Source organism: Chionomys nivalis, chromosome 5 (genome assembly GCF_950005125.1).
Source record: "Chionomys nivalis chromosome 5, mChiNiv1.1, whole genome shotgun sequence".
Taxonomy (NCBI): domain Eukaryota; kingdom Metazoa; phylum Chordata; class Mammalia; order Rodentia; family Cricetidae; genus Chionomys; species Chionomys nivalis.
In genome coordinates, this window is record NC_080090.1 from 30,686,486 (window position 1) to 30,702,680 (window position 16,195).

Consider the following 16,195-nt stretch of genomic DNA (forward strand, 5'->3'; position numbering starts at 1 on the left):
CTAGCCCCTACTCCTGAGCCTCAGGCTTAGGACATCTACACCAGTTACCACACCATCCCTTCTCTATGAGAGTGACTGCGGAAGGGACCTGTGGGGACACAGAGAACTTAGGCTCTTTGGGATAGAAATCCACTTCAGGCCACGGTCTTGACCAGCAAGAAGGATGTGATCTGAGAGGGGATGGAGAGCTGGGGCGCCATGTTCAGGAAGGGGCTTCATGGGGTGTGCCAATGACAAACTTCACTAGGGTGGGCAGGGGGCATCTACTGGGCCAGGATCCTCATCTCTGTGTTGGCCAGTGGTTTTCTGAGTATCACTGAGGCCTGGTGACACCCCCCCCCCCCCCCCCGCGCGCACCTCACAGGGAGTTTGGGACAGTCTGCTGAGACTGTTTCTACCAGCGCCTCTGCTGGGTGACATCAGAGTAGGCACTACTCCCAGTAGCGCAACTATCATGGAATTAAGCCCCAGGGACACACTGCCTGCTATCTGGGGCCTCCCTGACACAGACAGCTTGTCCTACAGGGTCTGGTGCTAGCCCTTGCTCCCTAGGCAGCTCCGTGCACGAAGGTCCTCACCCAAAGTCATCCAGTCAGTATCTGAGCCTGGACAGGAGCGAGCAATCATCATGGTTTCTGCTTCCACACCTGTTGGCTCCAGGGAGGGCATTTCACAATGTCACTGCCTTTTGCCCACCAGGCAGCCTAGAGGCCATGGTGGACTGTCAATATCATTGTTTAATAATAATAATAATAATAATAATAATAATAATAATAATAATAATAATACCTGTGACTTGCTGGGGGTCTTCCACAATAGAAATGCCATTAGTTAGGAGCCGAGGCTCCAACGCCTAATCTTTAGTTCAAGTTCTTTGGCAGCCAAACTATGCTGCTTCTAAGGCCCTGCCTATGGTCCTCATGTCAGGGCCCCTTCCTCTCCCATCTCCCATCTGCTGTCACACTTACCTCTCCTGGGTAGGGCCTCTTTATGCTCTGAATAGGAAGGGACTGGGGCCGGGGGCCTGGGTAGGTCTGTTGGGGCATCCTTTGCCCATGTGTGCCAAAGGGGCTGATGCCAGGTGGTCGGGGCTGGTTCATGCCCATGGGAGGGCCGCTCATCCCCGAGGGTGTCATGCCAGCTGCCATGCTGGCAGGGTTCATGCTGCCCCCCATGGAGGCAGGCCCCCGAGGCCCGGGTTGGTTCATGAATTGGCTGTTATACGCCTGGGTGGGACCCATCTGGAAAGAGGAACACACCTTCAACGGGAGAAGAAGAAAAAAAAAAAGAATAAAATGCCACATGCATTGAAAGTGCAGGGAGGGAAGGTTAGGGAGCTAAAGGGGAAGGGACACTTTCCCAAGTGGCTGCAGCAAGGAACTGGGATGTCTCCAGGGCTCACTGTTGCCCTCTGCAGGTCTCTTGGGAAAATGCAGCTAGGGTTTGGGTAGGACAAGGAGCAGTCACTCCAATGCACAGGCAGCATTCCCAGGGAGGCAGGCAGGGGACAGGTAAGTGGGCAGGGATGGGAGGGGGACAGGGAGGACACAGGAAGAGGAGGCAGATGAGGATGGAGGCTGAAGCCCTTTCCTGAAAGCCGTGGCCTTGCCCTTTGTCAGTGGCCAATGGATACACACCCTCTATACACCGAGTGTGACTAACACAGCCCACTTCCTCCTGCCCACCCTGTATCCTTCCTCCATGTTTCTACCCTGCATGGTTGTGGGGTTCCCCTTTCCACACCCCACCCTATTCTTCTGAAGGTCAGAGGATCTATAAGGCCTGGGCAAAATCCACCAAGTAGGTTAATAGGACAATAGGGGCCTCAGAGGTGATTGGGGACAGGCTAGTAACAAAGTGATTTTAGGCACAGAGCCTACTGTTGGGTAACCAGGAAGTCAGAGACCATCAGGGGACCTCTTCCCCATATGCACACATGAGCTACCATCCCACGCAGAACACAGCACACCAAAAAACCCCTGCCACACCCAACCATGCCACCACACCCACACCCTAACATACACCCTTTTAGGGGCTTCCAAGGAGATGCATGTCACCTAGACTCAAGATTTCCCCAGTCTGGGTGAGGCCAGACCAGGAGGCAGGAACCCTTACCGGTCCATACTGGTTTATATCCTTGTTCTGAGTCTCTTGCAAGGCTGCCACTGTAGCTGTGGCTGTGGCAGTGGCTGTGGCAGCGGCTGCTGCTACTGCAGCTGCAGCAGCAGCAGCAGCTGGTTGGGTGAAATCAGCAGGAGGCCGGGTGTGTGGAGGGATGCCCATGCCGGCAGGGGCACTAGGACCCCCAGGGTAACTGTGAAGGAGAAGCAGGGAGGAGTCAGAGAGTAATCAAATCTAAAGCTGAGCTTGGGACATGCTTAGAGCTGGGAGGAGCACTACAGGGTTCTATCCACGCATTCTGTGCATCCAGCGTGTGGATATGAGGCCTTGTAGGGGATCTGGGGCTCCTGAGGTTGGCAGCTATTCTTGCTACTAGTGATAACTACGTCACTTGTTCCTCGAATTTTAGTTACCTGGTGCTGAAGGTTTCCAATAGCCTCTCTGCTTTCCCTTGGCCACCACAACTTATCTTCTAGTGGATGCTGACCTGAGAATTGTATGGTGCTGTGTGGCAGAGGTGTGGATGTGGGTTCAGGAGTGTAAGACTCCTGTTTTGAACTACAAGGCCAGAAACCCAGGAACTTTATCCTTACAGCTAGGTGGACTGAGGTCAAGGTGCTTAGACAGGGAAGGGTAGCTTGCCTGCTTCTGCCCCTTCCTGGACGCAGTCTGAAGTTGGGGGCTCTGGTCTCTATTTCGTCTTTCCTCTACAGGGCAGTAAGACTTAAGGAACTCTGAACAAGTGAAGCCCGCTGTCGCTGTTCTTCAGGTCTGCCAGTTCACCTTACTGACTTACAAGGAAGCGAGAATGTAGCCTTTCTACCCCTGCTGGGCTGATGCCAGCCTGATAAAACAGATGGCAACACTGTCCTCATATCCTGGACCAGGCAATGTGGAGCTGGAATTCAAACCAGAGTCCTTTCTTGATGTAGGCAGGAAGGAAGGGCTAACATCAGAAGGACACCACCCAGACTGGTCACTCACCTGGCTCCGAAGCCCCCACTGCCGGGGTAGCCGGGTCGGCCATACATGTTGGGTTGGATATAGGGTTGTGCAGGGCCAGCTTTGGTGGAGAACTGTTGCTGCTGCCCTGCGAATTGTGGGGAGTTGAGGCCAGGGTTGCTGGTGCTCATGCCTGATGCCATGGGGTTGCCACCTGGATTCATAGGGTTGTTGGCATTGGCCATAGGGTTCCCGAGGACCTGCAAACAGAGAGAGTGGCTGTCACTGAGGTCAGTACCTGAGGTAGTGTGGACAAAGAGATGAGGGGAGGAAGGAAAAAGAGCAAACCATCACAGGGCGGGCACAACAGAGAGAAGCACGGAGTATCTTGAACAGTCCCCAGAATCAAAATGGATCCAAAGGAGAGGGCTGAGAATTTTGATCAGGATGGAGTGAAGCAAAGGGATAGCCCAGGCTCACAAAGTCAGCTCAAGTGGTCCCCAGACTCCAGAGAGGGGTGTGAGGCCCTTGGCACGCACTAGCTCTGCCCATAGGGCCTGGGTGTCTAGAGGTTGTCTGTGGATGTGCAGGGAAGTATGACTGTCCCCTCTAGGATAGCCCAGCCCAAGTCCAGCAGTAGGAGACCTTCTGTTAGGACAGAGACAAGGAGGAGAGAGAAAAGAGGAAGAAATAAGAATGAAAGTAGGCTTGATTAGGAAGGCAACTGGGGTTTGTAAGGTCCAGGCACACTTCACTGAAAGGTAACATCTTGGTAAAACCTAATCCAGACCTTTCAGGGTCAAGGGTTCCCAGCTTAGAAGTCTGAGGTCAGTGACACACAGGGGGTTTGTTTACACTACTGGAGTAAACATGGCCTCAGAAGAGAATTCCTTTCTCCCAGAAGGCCTTGCAATGGGGATGGTCATAGAGACCTAGTTGTGGCCCTCCTGAGGCAATGTGTACCCTTCCTGAAGTGACAACGGTCTGCAGCTGGGTATGTCCTAAAACTGGCTTCAGACCGTGAGGAGGGCTGTCATGGCATGGTGCCCTGGAAAACCTCCCCGCTAGTAGGGAAGGAGATAAGGGACATTTGTGCCTAGGAGCCATGGCAGGGAGTGGGACAGTTCTTACCTGACTCTGGGATGTGTTGGTCACTCCCCACACCGTGGTGACCACGGACAGGGAGCCGGGAGGCTGATTGGTGTTCTGCTGCCAAGGGACCGAGTCATAAGGAAATGACCCATCACTGCAGAGAGAGAAGAGGTCTTTAGAGCTGGGGCAGGGCTCAGGTGACAGTGGACAGTGTCTTCACCTCACCATCCTAGCTCACCCTTGCCCCAGTGAGCCCTGGGACCTCAGATTATGACAGCACTTGATGCGGAAAAGATGCCCCTTCCATGGGAACAGGCCAGGTAGCAGTGACCCTTCCCCATCACTGCAGGGGCCATACCCGTGGTGACTGCTTTAACGGGGCCCACAGTCCAGCATATATAGCTATGCAGTGCAGAAACCAGAGCGACCTAAAGCTCACTCTAAGCTCTTTCTTCAAGCATGCTTATTGCCCATGACCCTCCAGAAACAGTCAGGACGTAGGCACTGCCTCTTCCAGGGACAGCCTGGGCCCACTTTATAGAGGCCACAGCTGAATCTTGCTCTTCTCCTTGCTCTCAGCACCTCGTGACAAACTAGCTGCTCAGTCCTACTGACCTGGTCCTTAGAATTCAGGCTTAGGTCACCCTGTCACCCTTCCTCTGGGCCCAGGACCAAGCAAGCAAAGCCTGCCTAGGTACCCTAGCCCACACCCCCACCCCCAGACCTGTGCACATTCCTGACTGGCTAAGACCTTCCCTTGCTTACAAGTCAGCACCATCAGCTTCCAGTGTTGAATGGGCAAAGTTCAAATGCACCCCAGAATGATCTATCCCACCAGCTCATCCCCAAGCCTGCACTCACCTCCTCACTCAGTCCTGTACTGGCCACCTATTCAGGGCGCTCCTTCTAAGGGGCCCATACACATCAGCTGATGTGGGATTTCCCTCTGTATGCTGGGAATATCACTGGTTAATAAAGGACTGCTTTGAGCCTATAGCAGAGACAGACGCCGGAACTTTACCTGCTAAGCCAAGCCATGTGGCAATACACAGATTAATGGAGATGGGTTAATTTAGTGTGTAAGAGTTAGCCAATAAGAAGCTGGAGCTAATGGACCAAGCAGTGATTTAAATAACACAGTTTCTGTGTGATTATTTTGGGTCTGAGCAGCCGGGAACCAACAAGAGGCTTCCTCCAACAATCAGCAGCTAAGGAATCCACTTTCTCCAATCCAGTCTCAGGTTTACAGTGAGCATTCGGTGAGGCCTTCCAGCTAGCCAAGGTGATGTGGGAGGAGTGAGAGGGGCCCGAATTGTGTTCTAGCATTAAGATTAGCCAGGTCAGTGCAGTTCAACTGCCCTTCCTCAGTGAGAGCCATAAGATGTCATACCTGTGCCCTAGAACAGCAGAACACCCTCGTCTGTGACACCCTTTCCCCGGATCAGCCCCCACTGGTCTGTGCTCACGTCCTTCCTGTTTCTCTGCAAAGTCACCTATCTCAAGAAGCAGCCCACGCTGTCTTTTCTGTATTTTTTACAGCACCTCATCACTCTGGTATCACGTTTGATCATTATCTTCCCAGCCTCTACTCCAGCATCTAGAGTAAACCGAATCCAGCAGTTTTGTAGGACAGAGTGGATTAAAGGCCAATGGCCAAACAAGCTGGACAGGGGCCAGGCCTTGAACTAGTCCTGAACATGGGGGAAGCAGTACTGAGCAAAATCTGTATTTTCTAGGCCACATTGGGTGAGTTCTGGGGCCTCTCTTTACCCTTCAAGATGGCTAGAGTAATCACCCCTCAAACTGTTCTGGACCCTGCTGTCTGACCTGAAAAGCAGTCCTGGACATGCCCCTCACTAGCTCAGCCCACAGGGCTCCCTTGAAGCAGGTTCCTGCACTCTGATTTGTGAGACCAAGAGCATGTCCTTATGCATTCCCCAAACACAGGAGTGGGTCCTGACACCCAGTCAGGATTATGGAGCAGACCACAGTGACAAATTGGGGTGGAGCTCAGATGGGAGAGCACTCGATTAGCACAAACAGCCTGGAGAGAAACACTGACAATAAGTCTATGATCTCAAGAGTGGGAGACAGGAGAATCAGAAGTTCCAGGTCATCCTTGGCTACCTGGAAAGTTTAAGTCTATCCTGGGCTGTATGAGACCCTGCCTCAAAAACAAAACAAAACAAAAAAATAAAAAAAAAAGCAAAAGCCAAACAAAAAAACCAACCAAATCCTAAACCCAAACTAAAGAACAGAAAACACAGTAGCCTACAATGAGGATGAATACTGTTCTCTTGACGCACCTGCCACTATAGACCAAGAATCAGTACCAAGAGACTCGGTCAAGTACATCAGTGTGAGCACAGGCCTTGGGGGCAGAGCAGGACACACTCCAAGAGGATAAAGAGGTGTCCTTAAAGTATCTCAGGCTCATTATTCTGCGTCCCCTTGTTTCAAGGGCAAAGAGCCGGGCTAGAACGAGGAGAGAAACGGTATGGCTGACTAGGCGGAACAGGGCCCAGGCGCAGAGGGGGCTGACTGGGGACTAAGTGTAGCCCGTGAGAGTGAGCCTAAGGCCAGCCAGAATGGGCATCTTGGCTCTTCCAGGGAAGGGCAAGTCACAAGCTGGCAAAAGGGGCCTGGCTGGGAGACCCTGCAGGCCATGTTTTCACAAAATAAAGAGGAGACTTCTGGCCACCCATTGTCCTGGCTGGGAGACCCTACAGGCCATGTTTTCACCAAAGAAAGAGGAGACTCCTGGCCAACCGTTGTCCTGCTAGACTCCCATTTGGGGTGTGTGGGACAGACACAAGTTCTCCAGTGACTAAATAAAGCAGAAGTCTGTCTTTCTCCCACCACACTCCGTCCCTCAGAACGGCTTCATAAGCTCCTCACCATCTTCCAGGCCAGAGTTGGATTCAGGTTCTAACATGGAAGCTAGACAGGTTTAGGGGGGCCCTGTCTCTCAATACATGGTACTGCATCTAAAGGTCCCTACTACCCCCGGCACCATGGCTGGGCAGAAATCAGCTTCTTCCTGGTCCATCCTACCCACAACCAGCAAAGACAAAGCTAGCCAACATTCCTAAAGTGGGCACTCCACTGCCTGGCGAGCAGGTTCACTGTCCCAGAGCAAAGGAGGCCATAAACTTAGCATGCACAGAGGCTATGGGTTGCTGAATGCATACTGGAGAAGCAAGCGACAGGCGCAGAGGCGGGTGGCATTGGACCTCACGACAGAAATGGCATCCACCAGCACTCTGTGTGACTCATCGCCTTGCAAAGGCTCTCAACTCCACAGGCACCCACAGCATTAAGCCTATAATGTGTCACCTCTGTCTGGACTCTCACTTCTACCTTTCTTTGTGTCCAAGATCAAGGACAACCCAAGCTCTTGTGCTAGCAGGGAAGAGGGGCTAGCTGGGATAAGAGGAGACTAAGTTACAAAAAGGCCTGGGGGTGGGGGCCCTGGGAAGGGTGTCTCAAGGCCTCCTTCTCTGACCAGCACTGTATATTAATCTATAGCATGGAGAGTCCAGATGGGTACCTGGCAGTTTGGGGTGATCTGTAAGAAGCTCCTCCCTTGGCCCACACAACTGTCCTAAAGAGGGGTAGTCAGAGCCCCCAAGGACCTGATAACTCCTCTATAGGAGTTCCAATTATGTCACAAACTGCCCCAGACCTACTCCTGCCCTTGCAAACCTGCTCCGAAATGAAATCTTGTCCCTCTCGAGAGGGGCTGGGCTGTAGAAGGGCATCTAGTGCGCCTGCCAAATGCCTCCTGTCTTAGGTGCTGCATTTGCATCTCAGGCCGGGACAGCTCTGTCACCCTGGCTCTACTTTGATCAGTTCTATGTTCCCTGCACCCTCCCAGGAAGGTGCTCTACTCACCCCTGTAGCACTGGGGATGTGAGAGACTTCCTGCCTTGGGCTTTGACTCCCTGGTGCATGGGGTGAGGTCCACACACACCCAGGATGCAGGATGCTTGGGTGCATCAAAGGCAAAGGGAGTGGGAAGAGGTCACAGCCCAGGGGATGCTTGGAACAAATTCCAAACTGTTTGCAAAGCCACTGCCAATGGCCCTGGGCAATTTCTGTGATCTTGATCTTAACAAGAAGTCAGTCTCCTCTTCCTCACCTGTAAGCATTCCTAGTGTCAGGCAGACAGACCCCATCCAACTGTCCGATGTCTCTAGTCCTCCAACCTGGCTACAAGGTAGGTACCTACATTTATTTGATATTCTGAAGTTAGGAGTGGGCATTCCTATCTGTCAAGTAAAAGGTTGTTCTTTTCCCTGCCTTTTCTAGCTAGTGAACTCCTACCCATACCTCAAAGCCTAGTCTGCATCTTGCCTTTCATGCCTTTCTGTTATTAAACCAACGGCATTTTCCTTTATGTCCCCCTTGCTTCCTGCATAGAGCCCTTCACATCAAGTCCCAACAGAGGCTTTCTATGCCTGTGTACCAGTTCGGCAGGCATTGGTGGAGGCTTGTGAGGTAGGAGAAAATGATCTGGGTCTGGATGAGGGCACCTGGATCTCCTTGTGCAAGTCACACAGGTATTCAGGCAAGCCAGGGGGAAAGCAAGCTGCATTCTTTCTTTCCTGAGCTGTGGCAGCCGCTTTGGGAGAAAGTGACTATTAGGGTATATTCTTAATTAACTTCCCTGATCTGGCTGTACTGGTACCAGCTCTGTGCAAGGCTGTGTTGCCAGTCAGGGAGCTAACGCTCTGGTCTTTTTAATTTGGGGAGACCATTACAAGCCTCTCCATCACTACAGTTCTTAGACTCCACCTCCCCCAGCTCACTGTGTGAGACAGGGTGTGTGCATTGCCCAGCAGGGAGCCACAATGGAATCTCAGGGAATCCTCAGCTTTCTCCTCTGGGTTTTTCTTAAATAATTAAAAAAAACAAATAGCTGGGTGTAGTGGTGCATAGCTTTAATCCCAGCACTCCAGGAGGCAGAGGCAAGTAGATTTCTGTAAGTTCAAGGCCAGTCTGGTCTACATAGTGAGTTCTAGGTAGGACAGCCAGGGATACACAAGGAGACACTATCTTAAAAACAAACAAACAAACAAACAAACATACATACATGTATGTACATACATGTAGAGGTGAGGACAACTTGTAGAGCTGGTTCTCTCCTTCCACCATGTCGGTTCCAGGAGAGCAAACTCTAACTGTCAAGCTTGAGGGCAGCAGGGAGCTTTGTCCACTGGGTTTTCTTGATGACAAGAAGAGCCTACTACCAACACAGGCTGGTACAAGTGGGCTAAGGAACTACACATAAGAATTGACTAACTTCTTTTTCCTTTTGTTTTGAGACAGGGTCTAACTATGTAGCCCAGGCCGGCCTTGGATTTGTGTCCCTCCCGCGCCAGGCTCTCCTGTGCTGGGACTACTGGTGTATGTCCTAGTACCTTTAGGTTTACTTTCTGTAGGGCTGGCAATTGAACCCAAGGCCCTGGGTATGCAAAACAAGCACTCTACCACTGATCCACCCCCACTGCTCTAAAGGGGCTATTTTCACTCATCTATTAGCTGGCAATAAAGGGCCTGTCAAGAGAATATTGGACTAAGGTTTGGGGGACACACAAGTTCCTGGGGATCCCCATATACGAGACTTGGTCCTGTGATTCTTCATATAGATGAGGAAACTGAGGGTCAGAGAGCCTGAGAACTGCTTAAACTCACAGCTATAAGACAGCAGCCTGGCTCCAGGTCATGCCCTACTCAGCAACCAGGGCCTCTCTGGGACGCAGCAAACCCCTACCCCTGGAGGAGGAGCAAGATTACCCTTGATCTCAGAGGCTCCAGCAGCTTTGATTGTAATCAAATTAATAGATAAACAAGATTTATTAGACTCTTAATTAGCTTTGCAACACCCATTTGCATACAGACAATGTGCTAATCACAAATGGCTTTTTAAACCACTCATTAAAAACCTAGATGAGGCAGCAAGAAGTTGTTGGGATAAAGTCAAGATAACCTCAGGGATGCCAAAGGTGCCCGTCTGCCCCAACAATGGCTAGATCCTCCGGGCACCTTTCAGCTTCCATCTTGGAGTTACGAGGATGGGGAAGGCACGTAATATGCTTCGAGTCTCTTTGCTAAGTGCAAGATGACCTTGATATGACCAATGGCGAAGCTAAAACGGGATCTGAGGGCTTTTACAAGCTATAGTTAGTTCACATTCTTCAGAAGGTCACAGTTACTCTCACAGAGTGTCTTGGGAGTAGCCTGGTTCCTCCCTGTATCGCTTGCATGGCAGTACCATGTCTCTTTGGGACTTCAGGGGCTCAGAGAGATCAAGAGCTTTGGTTGGAGGCACAGCACAGCCCAAGAGGAAAGCCTTACGCTGTGGGGCCACCACATCTTCATGGTTTGCAGTGGATATGACAGTGACTTCAGTCACAGAACTACTTTGGTCCTCAGGCCCCCCCTCCCCCCCCAGACCTCTGGGTTCAGGTAGGGTTTCCAGGTCCCTGGTTCCTCCCTTCTGCTTGTTTTAGAGCCTTTTAGTTGAGGACCTAGAGTCTCTGAACCCCTGGATCCTCTGGGTACCACACCCCAGACTTCCTAGTGAACATACTGTGTTCCACCCTTTGAAGACGTCAGAGTCGGTGTCTCAACTGCAAAGGCTCTCTCTTCCACTAAGCTTCATGTTTAGGAATTTACACCAGAGGTTTAACAGGTGCTGGGGCCCTTCACAGTTCCCTTGGAAATGAGAGATTCATCTCACAGGAATATGCATAAAGGTACACGGGAAGACTTGGCAGCTCCTGGTTGCTGAGAATCCTCACCACAGCTGTGGGCTTGGAGAAGGGTCAGGGACTGACCACTCTTCAACAGCTGCCTCACTATAATGCGGGAGCACAGTGGTAATTACCTAGAGTAAGCCATGGATCAGAGTAGGGCATAGACTGTTCCAGAACCCTCGAACCCAGCAAATAACTACTCCCTCACTACCCCTGAACATGCTACTCTGTGTCCTGTTCACCTCTATCAGCTGTGTGTTCTTGGGCATCTCATTTTCCTACTCTCAGCCAGGTTTTAGCTGCCTTCTAAGTTCTGTAACCTTGCTATGCTCCCAAGGGGAACCTTCATTCAGTTCAACAGATCAGGCTCAACCCCAATCAATACCCAGCAAGTCTCCAGCTCTCCAGCCTGTCTCTGAAAGGCCTCCCGAGGCCACAGAATATGCGCTACCTAAGCCAAGCTTAAAGACCTAGGTAACATGTATTCTGTGGCCTCTGGTTATTGTCTGTTATCCCACAGGTCCTTTAAGGCCCTGAACCTGTCATGCTGGCAGAGTTAGCAGGACTCAGGGTGCTGGCCAGCGGCTTTTCATACACAGTACTTTTAGGTATAGACAGTTTGAGGTCACAGAATGCAGGTACCCTTTCCTCAGCCTGGATCTTCCCTGGTCACGATACCTAACCTTCAGACAGCCTCCAACAATAAGCCCTGCCTGCTCCTCCTAGGACCCAGGCTTCCTTTCTGCCCTCCTTTATCTGCCAGCCCCTAATTTTGCCCCGTGAACCTCCCTCCTCTGTTGGTAGATTCAGCTTCTGAGAAAACAGACTCCTCGCCTTTGTTTAAAGACAAATAATCCATATGAACTAAACTTGAGGAAGACCTAGCAAAGGACTGGCAGTGGCGAAAACCTGTCACACGCTAGGGCTAGAATAGCCACAGTCAAGCAGGATTCTAGCGGGAAGCCTCAGTACTTTGACCCATCACCATCACCTCCAGTGAAACGAAGGTGATGAAACGGCTTAGAGGAGTTGAGAGAGGCATGTTAATGGGGTGATGGGAGTGAAAAAGCTCTGAAGAGTTGAGGGACAGGCCAGAATTAGCAAGACACAAACTGAGTATCACACACACATACACACACACACACACACCCCTAGAATTAGCAAGACACAACTATCATACACATGCATGCACATGCGTGCACACACACACACACACCCCTGTAATCCTAGCACTAGAAGTCTGAATCAGGAGGATCAGGAGTTAGAGATCAGCCCGGACTCTGTCTCCAAACGCCAAGTGAAATGGTCAAGCTAAAATAACAGATCAATTGCCAAAGTACTGCTCACTGACAGCTTGACCAGGGATAAGGAGTGGAAGGCAGAAGGAAGCAGTTTGCCTCTCTAGAGCAACAGTTCTCAACTAAGGTGACATCCCCACTCTCCGAATGTGTTGGGTGATCTTACGGCTGCAATGCTTGGGGACAGAAAAGCACGGTGGACAGGGCCCATGATTGATGCCAAACACCTTATAAGACCCCCCCCCCGCCACACACACACACACACACACACACACACACACCACCACCACCACCACCACCACTGCACACAGCTACCCAGGCCAAGGATGAATCTCTAAACACTGGTACAGGAGGAAGAGGCTGGTGAGGCAGTGTCCTGGATGAAAGGGGCTGCTGTGCTCTGAGATGGCGGGTAAACACAGCTGGGCCTTCCTGGTCAGGCGGGGCACTCGCTTTGATGAGCAGCTCCTCTGGTCCCGACAGTTAATTCGATTTAGAAGACAAGGCTGACCCTGAGTGCTGGCAGTGCCTGGCCCATGAGGTCCAGGAAGACTACAGCATGTTCTGGGCTGTGCGTCTCTCAGTCAGGCAGGATAATGAGAGCTGAGCTGATTGCAGAGGCCCCCATCATTAGCAAGGACCCACAAAGGGGGATGCAGACAGCATGACGGGCCCTGTTGTTGCAGGGTCAGCCCACAGAATACTCAGAGCATCAGCTCAGCAAGGCGCCTGCGAGATAATTAACAGGGAATTGCCAGTCTCCCCACGTGCCTTTCCAAGGTTGGTGCGGGGCAGCCTGGCCAGTTCCTAGGTGTTTGGCAGCCCCTAGCAAGCCTGTTCCTGCCTAGGATCCAGGGTTCTGGCAGCCCCAGCCCAGTTTTACCTGCTCTGGCATGATGGGTGTGGCCTGATTCTGCCCCACATTGGGGTGTGACCACTAGGCCTGGGGCACCCTGAGACCCTACTTGCCCCTGGATTCCCTGAGAGTGCCCATGTATCTGCTCTGGATAGAGGGGCGGTTCTGATCTCATGATTCCTAATGTTCTACTAGAAGCCAGGGATCTCAAGGACAAAGTGGGGAAAAAAATCAGCCCTCCCTGTCTGATGAGGAAGAAGTCACATCATTTAGGCAGATTTAAAGGCCAAATGGCCTCTTAGAGGCCTCACTCCCAGGGCTTGCACCACAGGAGGTTTCCAAGTAGACCTCAGGCACCCCACTCCTGAAGGAACTTGCACGCTTACCTGTGCGACAGAGTGGGTTTCATGGAGCTCATGGAGTTGAGGGGGGGCTGCATGGGGAGTTTCCCAGGGGGGTCGTTCTGGCGGCTCTTCTGATGTCGGAGCAACAGCAGACGGCCAAGTTCTTCACACCAGGAGGACAGCAGGGCTGCAAAGACGGACAGACGGTCAGCGGGCACACTCGAGTCCCACAGCATCCTTCCCAGACAGGGGTTTATGATGCTGGTTTTGTTCCTGGGAGATGGCCTCAGTGTTTTAAACCACGAAATGGGCTAAGGTTCTCTAAGAAAGAGCAAAAGCATCTGTGCCAAGTGTCTACTAAAGGGGCCAGTTGGGATGGCCTCCAGGTTAAGAGGCACCAACAAAGAGTCCAGATAACAAAGAAGAAGGTAGAGACGGAACTAAAGGTGAGTCTAGGGAAAAAGGCCTTGAATGAGGGTGTGACTTCTCAACACTTAGTGCTACCTGGCTTCTCACGGACACATTAAAAACTGTACGGTGCAGACACAATTTAGGGTTTTTTTGGAGATGAGGGCCCAGGAGTATTCACTGGGCTCTCTGAAACTCCCAGCCAGAACGTGCCTACTGAGCAGACATCAGCCTGTTACACACATGCACACACGCACACACTCACACACTCTCTCTGTTGACCTCAAATGCTCAGAAGGATGAAAGGTTTCCATAGCAGAGGGTGGCAGTGTTTGTGTGTACGTGCGCATGCTTGAGATGGTCCAGACAGCACATACAAGAGTCTCTGCTACCAGACTGAACCAATGGTGGAGGAAAGAGGTTTCCTCTCATGTTCCCAATGGACCCACTCGGGACTAAAAGTCTCCTTAGGTCCTTCCAGGATACAGCCAAGTTTATGGAGGGAACACAGTAAGGCAGGGTCTATCACCACCTCTCTGCATGACCCTAAGGATCTCACCCCAACCCCCAAGCTTCAGATTGCTTGGTGATGAGGAGGGGGGTGTTGATTCTTGTCCTGGGCTCAGGCATGCAAAGTCATTCACAGCAATCACCAGAGAGTGGTGAGATAGATGTATCCCTGCTCTGGAAGGAACCCTATAGAAGGCAGAATACCTTTCCGCAGGCCAAACCCCAGCTGGTCTTTTTCTCCTGGATCCTCCCACTTTAATAAGAAACCTGAAGTTGTTCACTGCCAGCACTGGAGGAATATGCCCAAATACATAATGACCAGAAGGCCCTGTCCAGGTCCTCCCTTAGTCCACAGCTCCAACGGGTCTCATTGAAGCTGCCAGGTACTTGTTCAGCTTGTTTTGCATTAAAGTGCCTGACCAAGGAGGGTTTCTCCCCTAGAGGCAGTAGACACGCTGATGTACCCTGCTCTGTGGTCCCCTCCCTGTCACGGCTGGAGGGAAAGCTGCCATTGCAGAAAGGCTAGGTCAAACACAAGTGTGTTTTCAGACTGCTCCATTCTTCTTCAGGCCCTGGTTCTGCTTCTTGCACAGGGTACCAGGCATCTGGAAGCTCATTTGCATGCCACGCACGAGGCCAGAGAGGGCTGCAGCTCTAGAAGGCCTGCTGCCAGCACAAAGGATGGATGGAGATGGTGCTGCCTACAACCTGACTCACGATCCAAGCCTGTTCCTCTGGGACTAGCCAGGCCACTGCGGGTGGGATTCAAGGCTTTCGTTGGTTACTATAGGCTGCCCGACAGGTGAAGGGTAGCCTTGTCTACCTGCCCCCTGTCCCAAGTAGGGAGGTTTCTGGAAAGATAATGAAGGTATAGATTTGGCCCTGGGAACTAGACGGCAGCAGGTGGGACATGTGTTAGCCACGTTGTCACATGCCTGGAAGACCACAATCCTGTGTCCAAGAGGGAAAGAGGATCCCACTCACCCTACCCTGGCTGAGAGCCTGGTGAGAACAGATGCTGAAAGCAGTTCCCTCGCGATGCACAGGAGCAACAGAGATGTTTTTGAGGGTGCAGATCAACGGAAGCTATTTGAGACCAACACCACATGGAAATTTGCAGACAAAGAAGTGAATATGGGTCCATTTAGAGGCAGGCCAGGCAGAAAAGCCCACGGGACTGAGGGACTCAGCCAGGTGGGGCTAAGCACACTCTGGGAAGGCTACCTGCTTCCCTAAGTGTACTAGCTGGTGAAGCATACAGTCTCAGGATGGGCAGCAGCAGAGACAGTTAAGGTCATAACTTGTACCCCTTCTCTGTGGTGAGTGCCACTCCCAGGTTAGCAAGTCTCCTCTATCCGCAAACATCAGCAAGGAAACCTAAATCCCTCCTCACCCTTTTACAAGGACAACTCGCTCGGTCTCACAGCAGCCGTTGGTCCACTGGCTACAGATGTCACTTAGATCCAAGGCCACCCTCCCAGAGAGTTGAGCGTTTGGGGGGCTGCAGAAGAACGTGAAAAGGTGTTTGAGCATCTCTGCAGCCTTCCTGAGCTCCTTCAGTTTGGGCTAGCCACGTGGAGAGAACCTTTGGCTCAGCAGAAACTGGGAACCAGAGGAGCAGAGGTCGACTCTAACTAGGAGTAGGGTCCACAGGCCTGTGACCTAAGACCTGGCACTCAGAGACATGGTAACAGTGGCACTCACTGCTTTCTCTGCTCCAGATGCACCCACGGCAGGGTCTGGCCTTTTTGACGGTAGAACAAGCTGCAACAGTCCCTACAGGTCCCTTCTTTGATGTCCACCTGGTTCAGGCCTTGCACAACAACCAGGCACTGAGGTCGGTAGCCCTAGGAATCAGTCAGT

The 16,195-nt window shown here is 51.8% G+C and overlaps 1 protein-coding gene across 8 annotated transcripts in view; it reads right to left on the reverse strand.

Moving 5' to 3' along the window:
• The window catches only part of Zmiz1 (zinc finger MIZ-type containing 1), a 199,934-nt gene that overhangs the window by 18,628 nt on the left and 165,111 nt on the right, over window positions 1-16,195 (reverse strand). For 7 of the 8 annotated variants that reach the window (XM_057769310.1, XM_057769312.1, XM_057769309.1 and 4 more), the window contains 5 exons: window positions 13,457-13,601; window positions 4,195-4,309; window positions 3,106-3,323; window positions 2,116-2,314; window positions 969-1,259 (listed from right to left, as the gene is read on the reverse strand). In XM_057769310.1, coding sequence (XP_057625293.1) covers window positions 969-1,259; window positions 2,116-2,314; window positions 3,106-3,323; window positions 4,195-4,309; window positions 13,457-13,601 — 968 coding nt within the window. The remainder of the gene's footprint in view (window positions 1-968; window positions 1,260-2,115; window positions 2,315-3,105; window positions 3,324-4,194; window positions 4,310-13,456; window positions 13,602-16,195) is intronic. The other variant, XM_057769313.1, reaches the window with a different exon arrangement.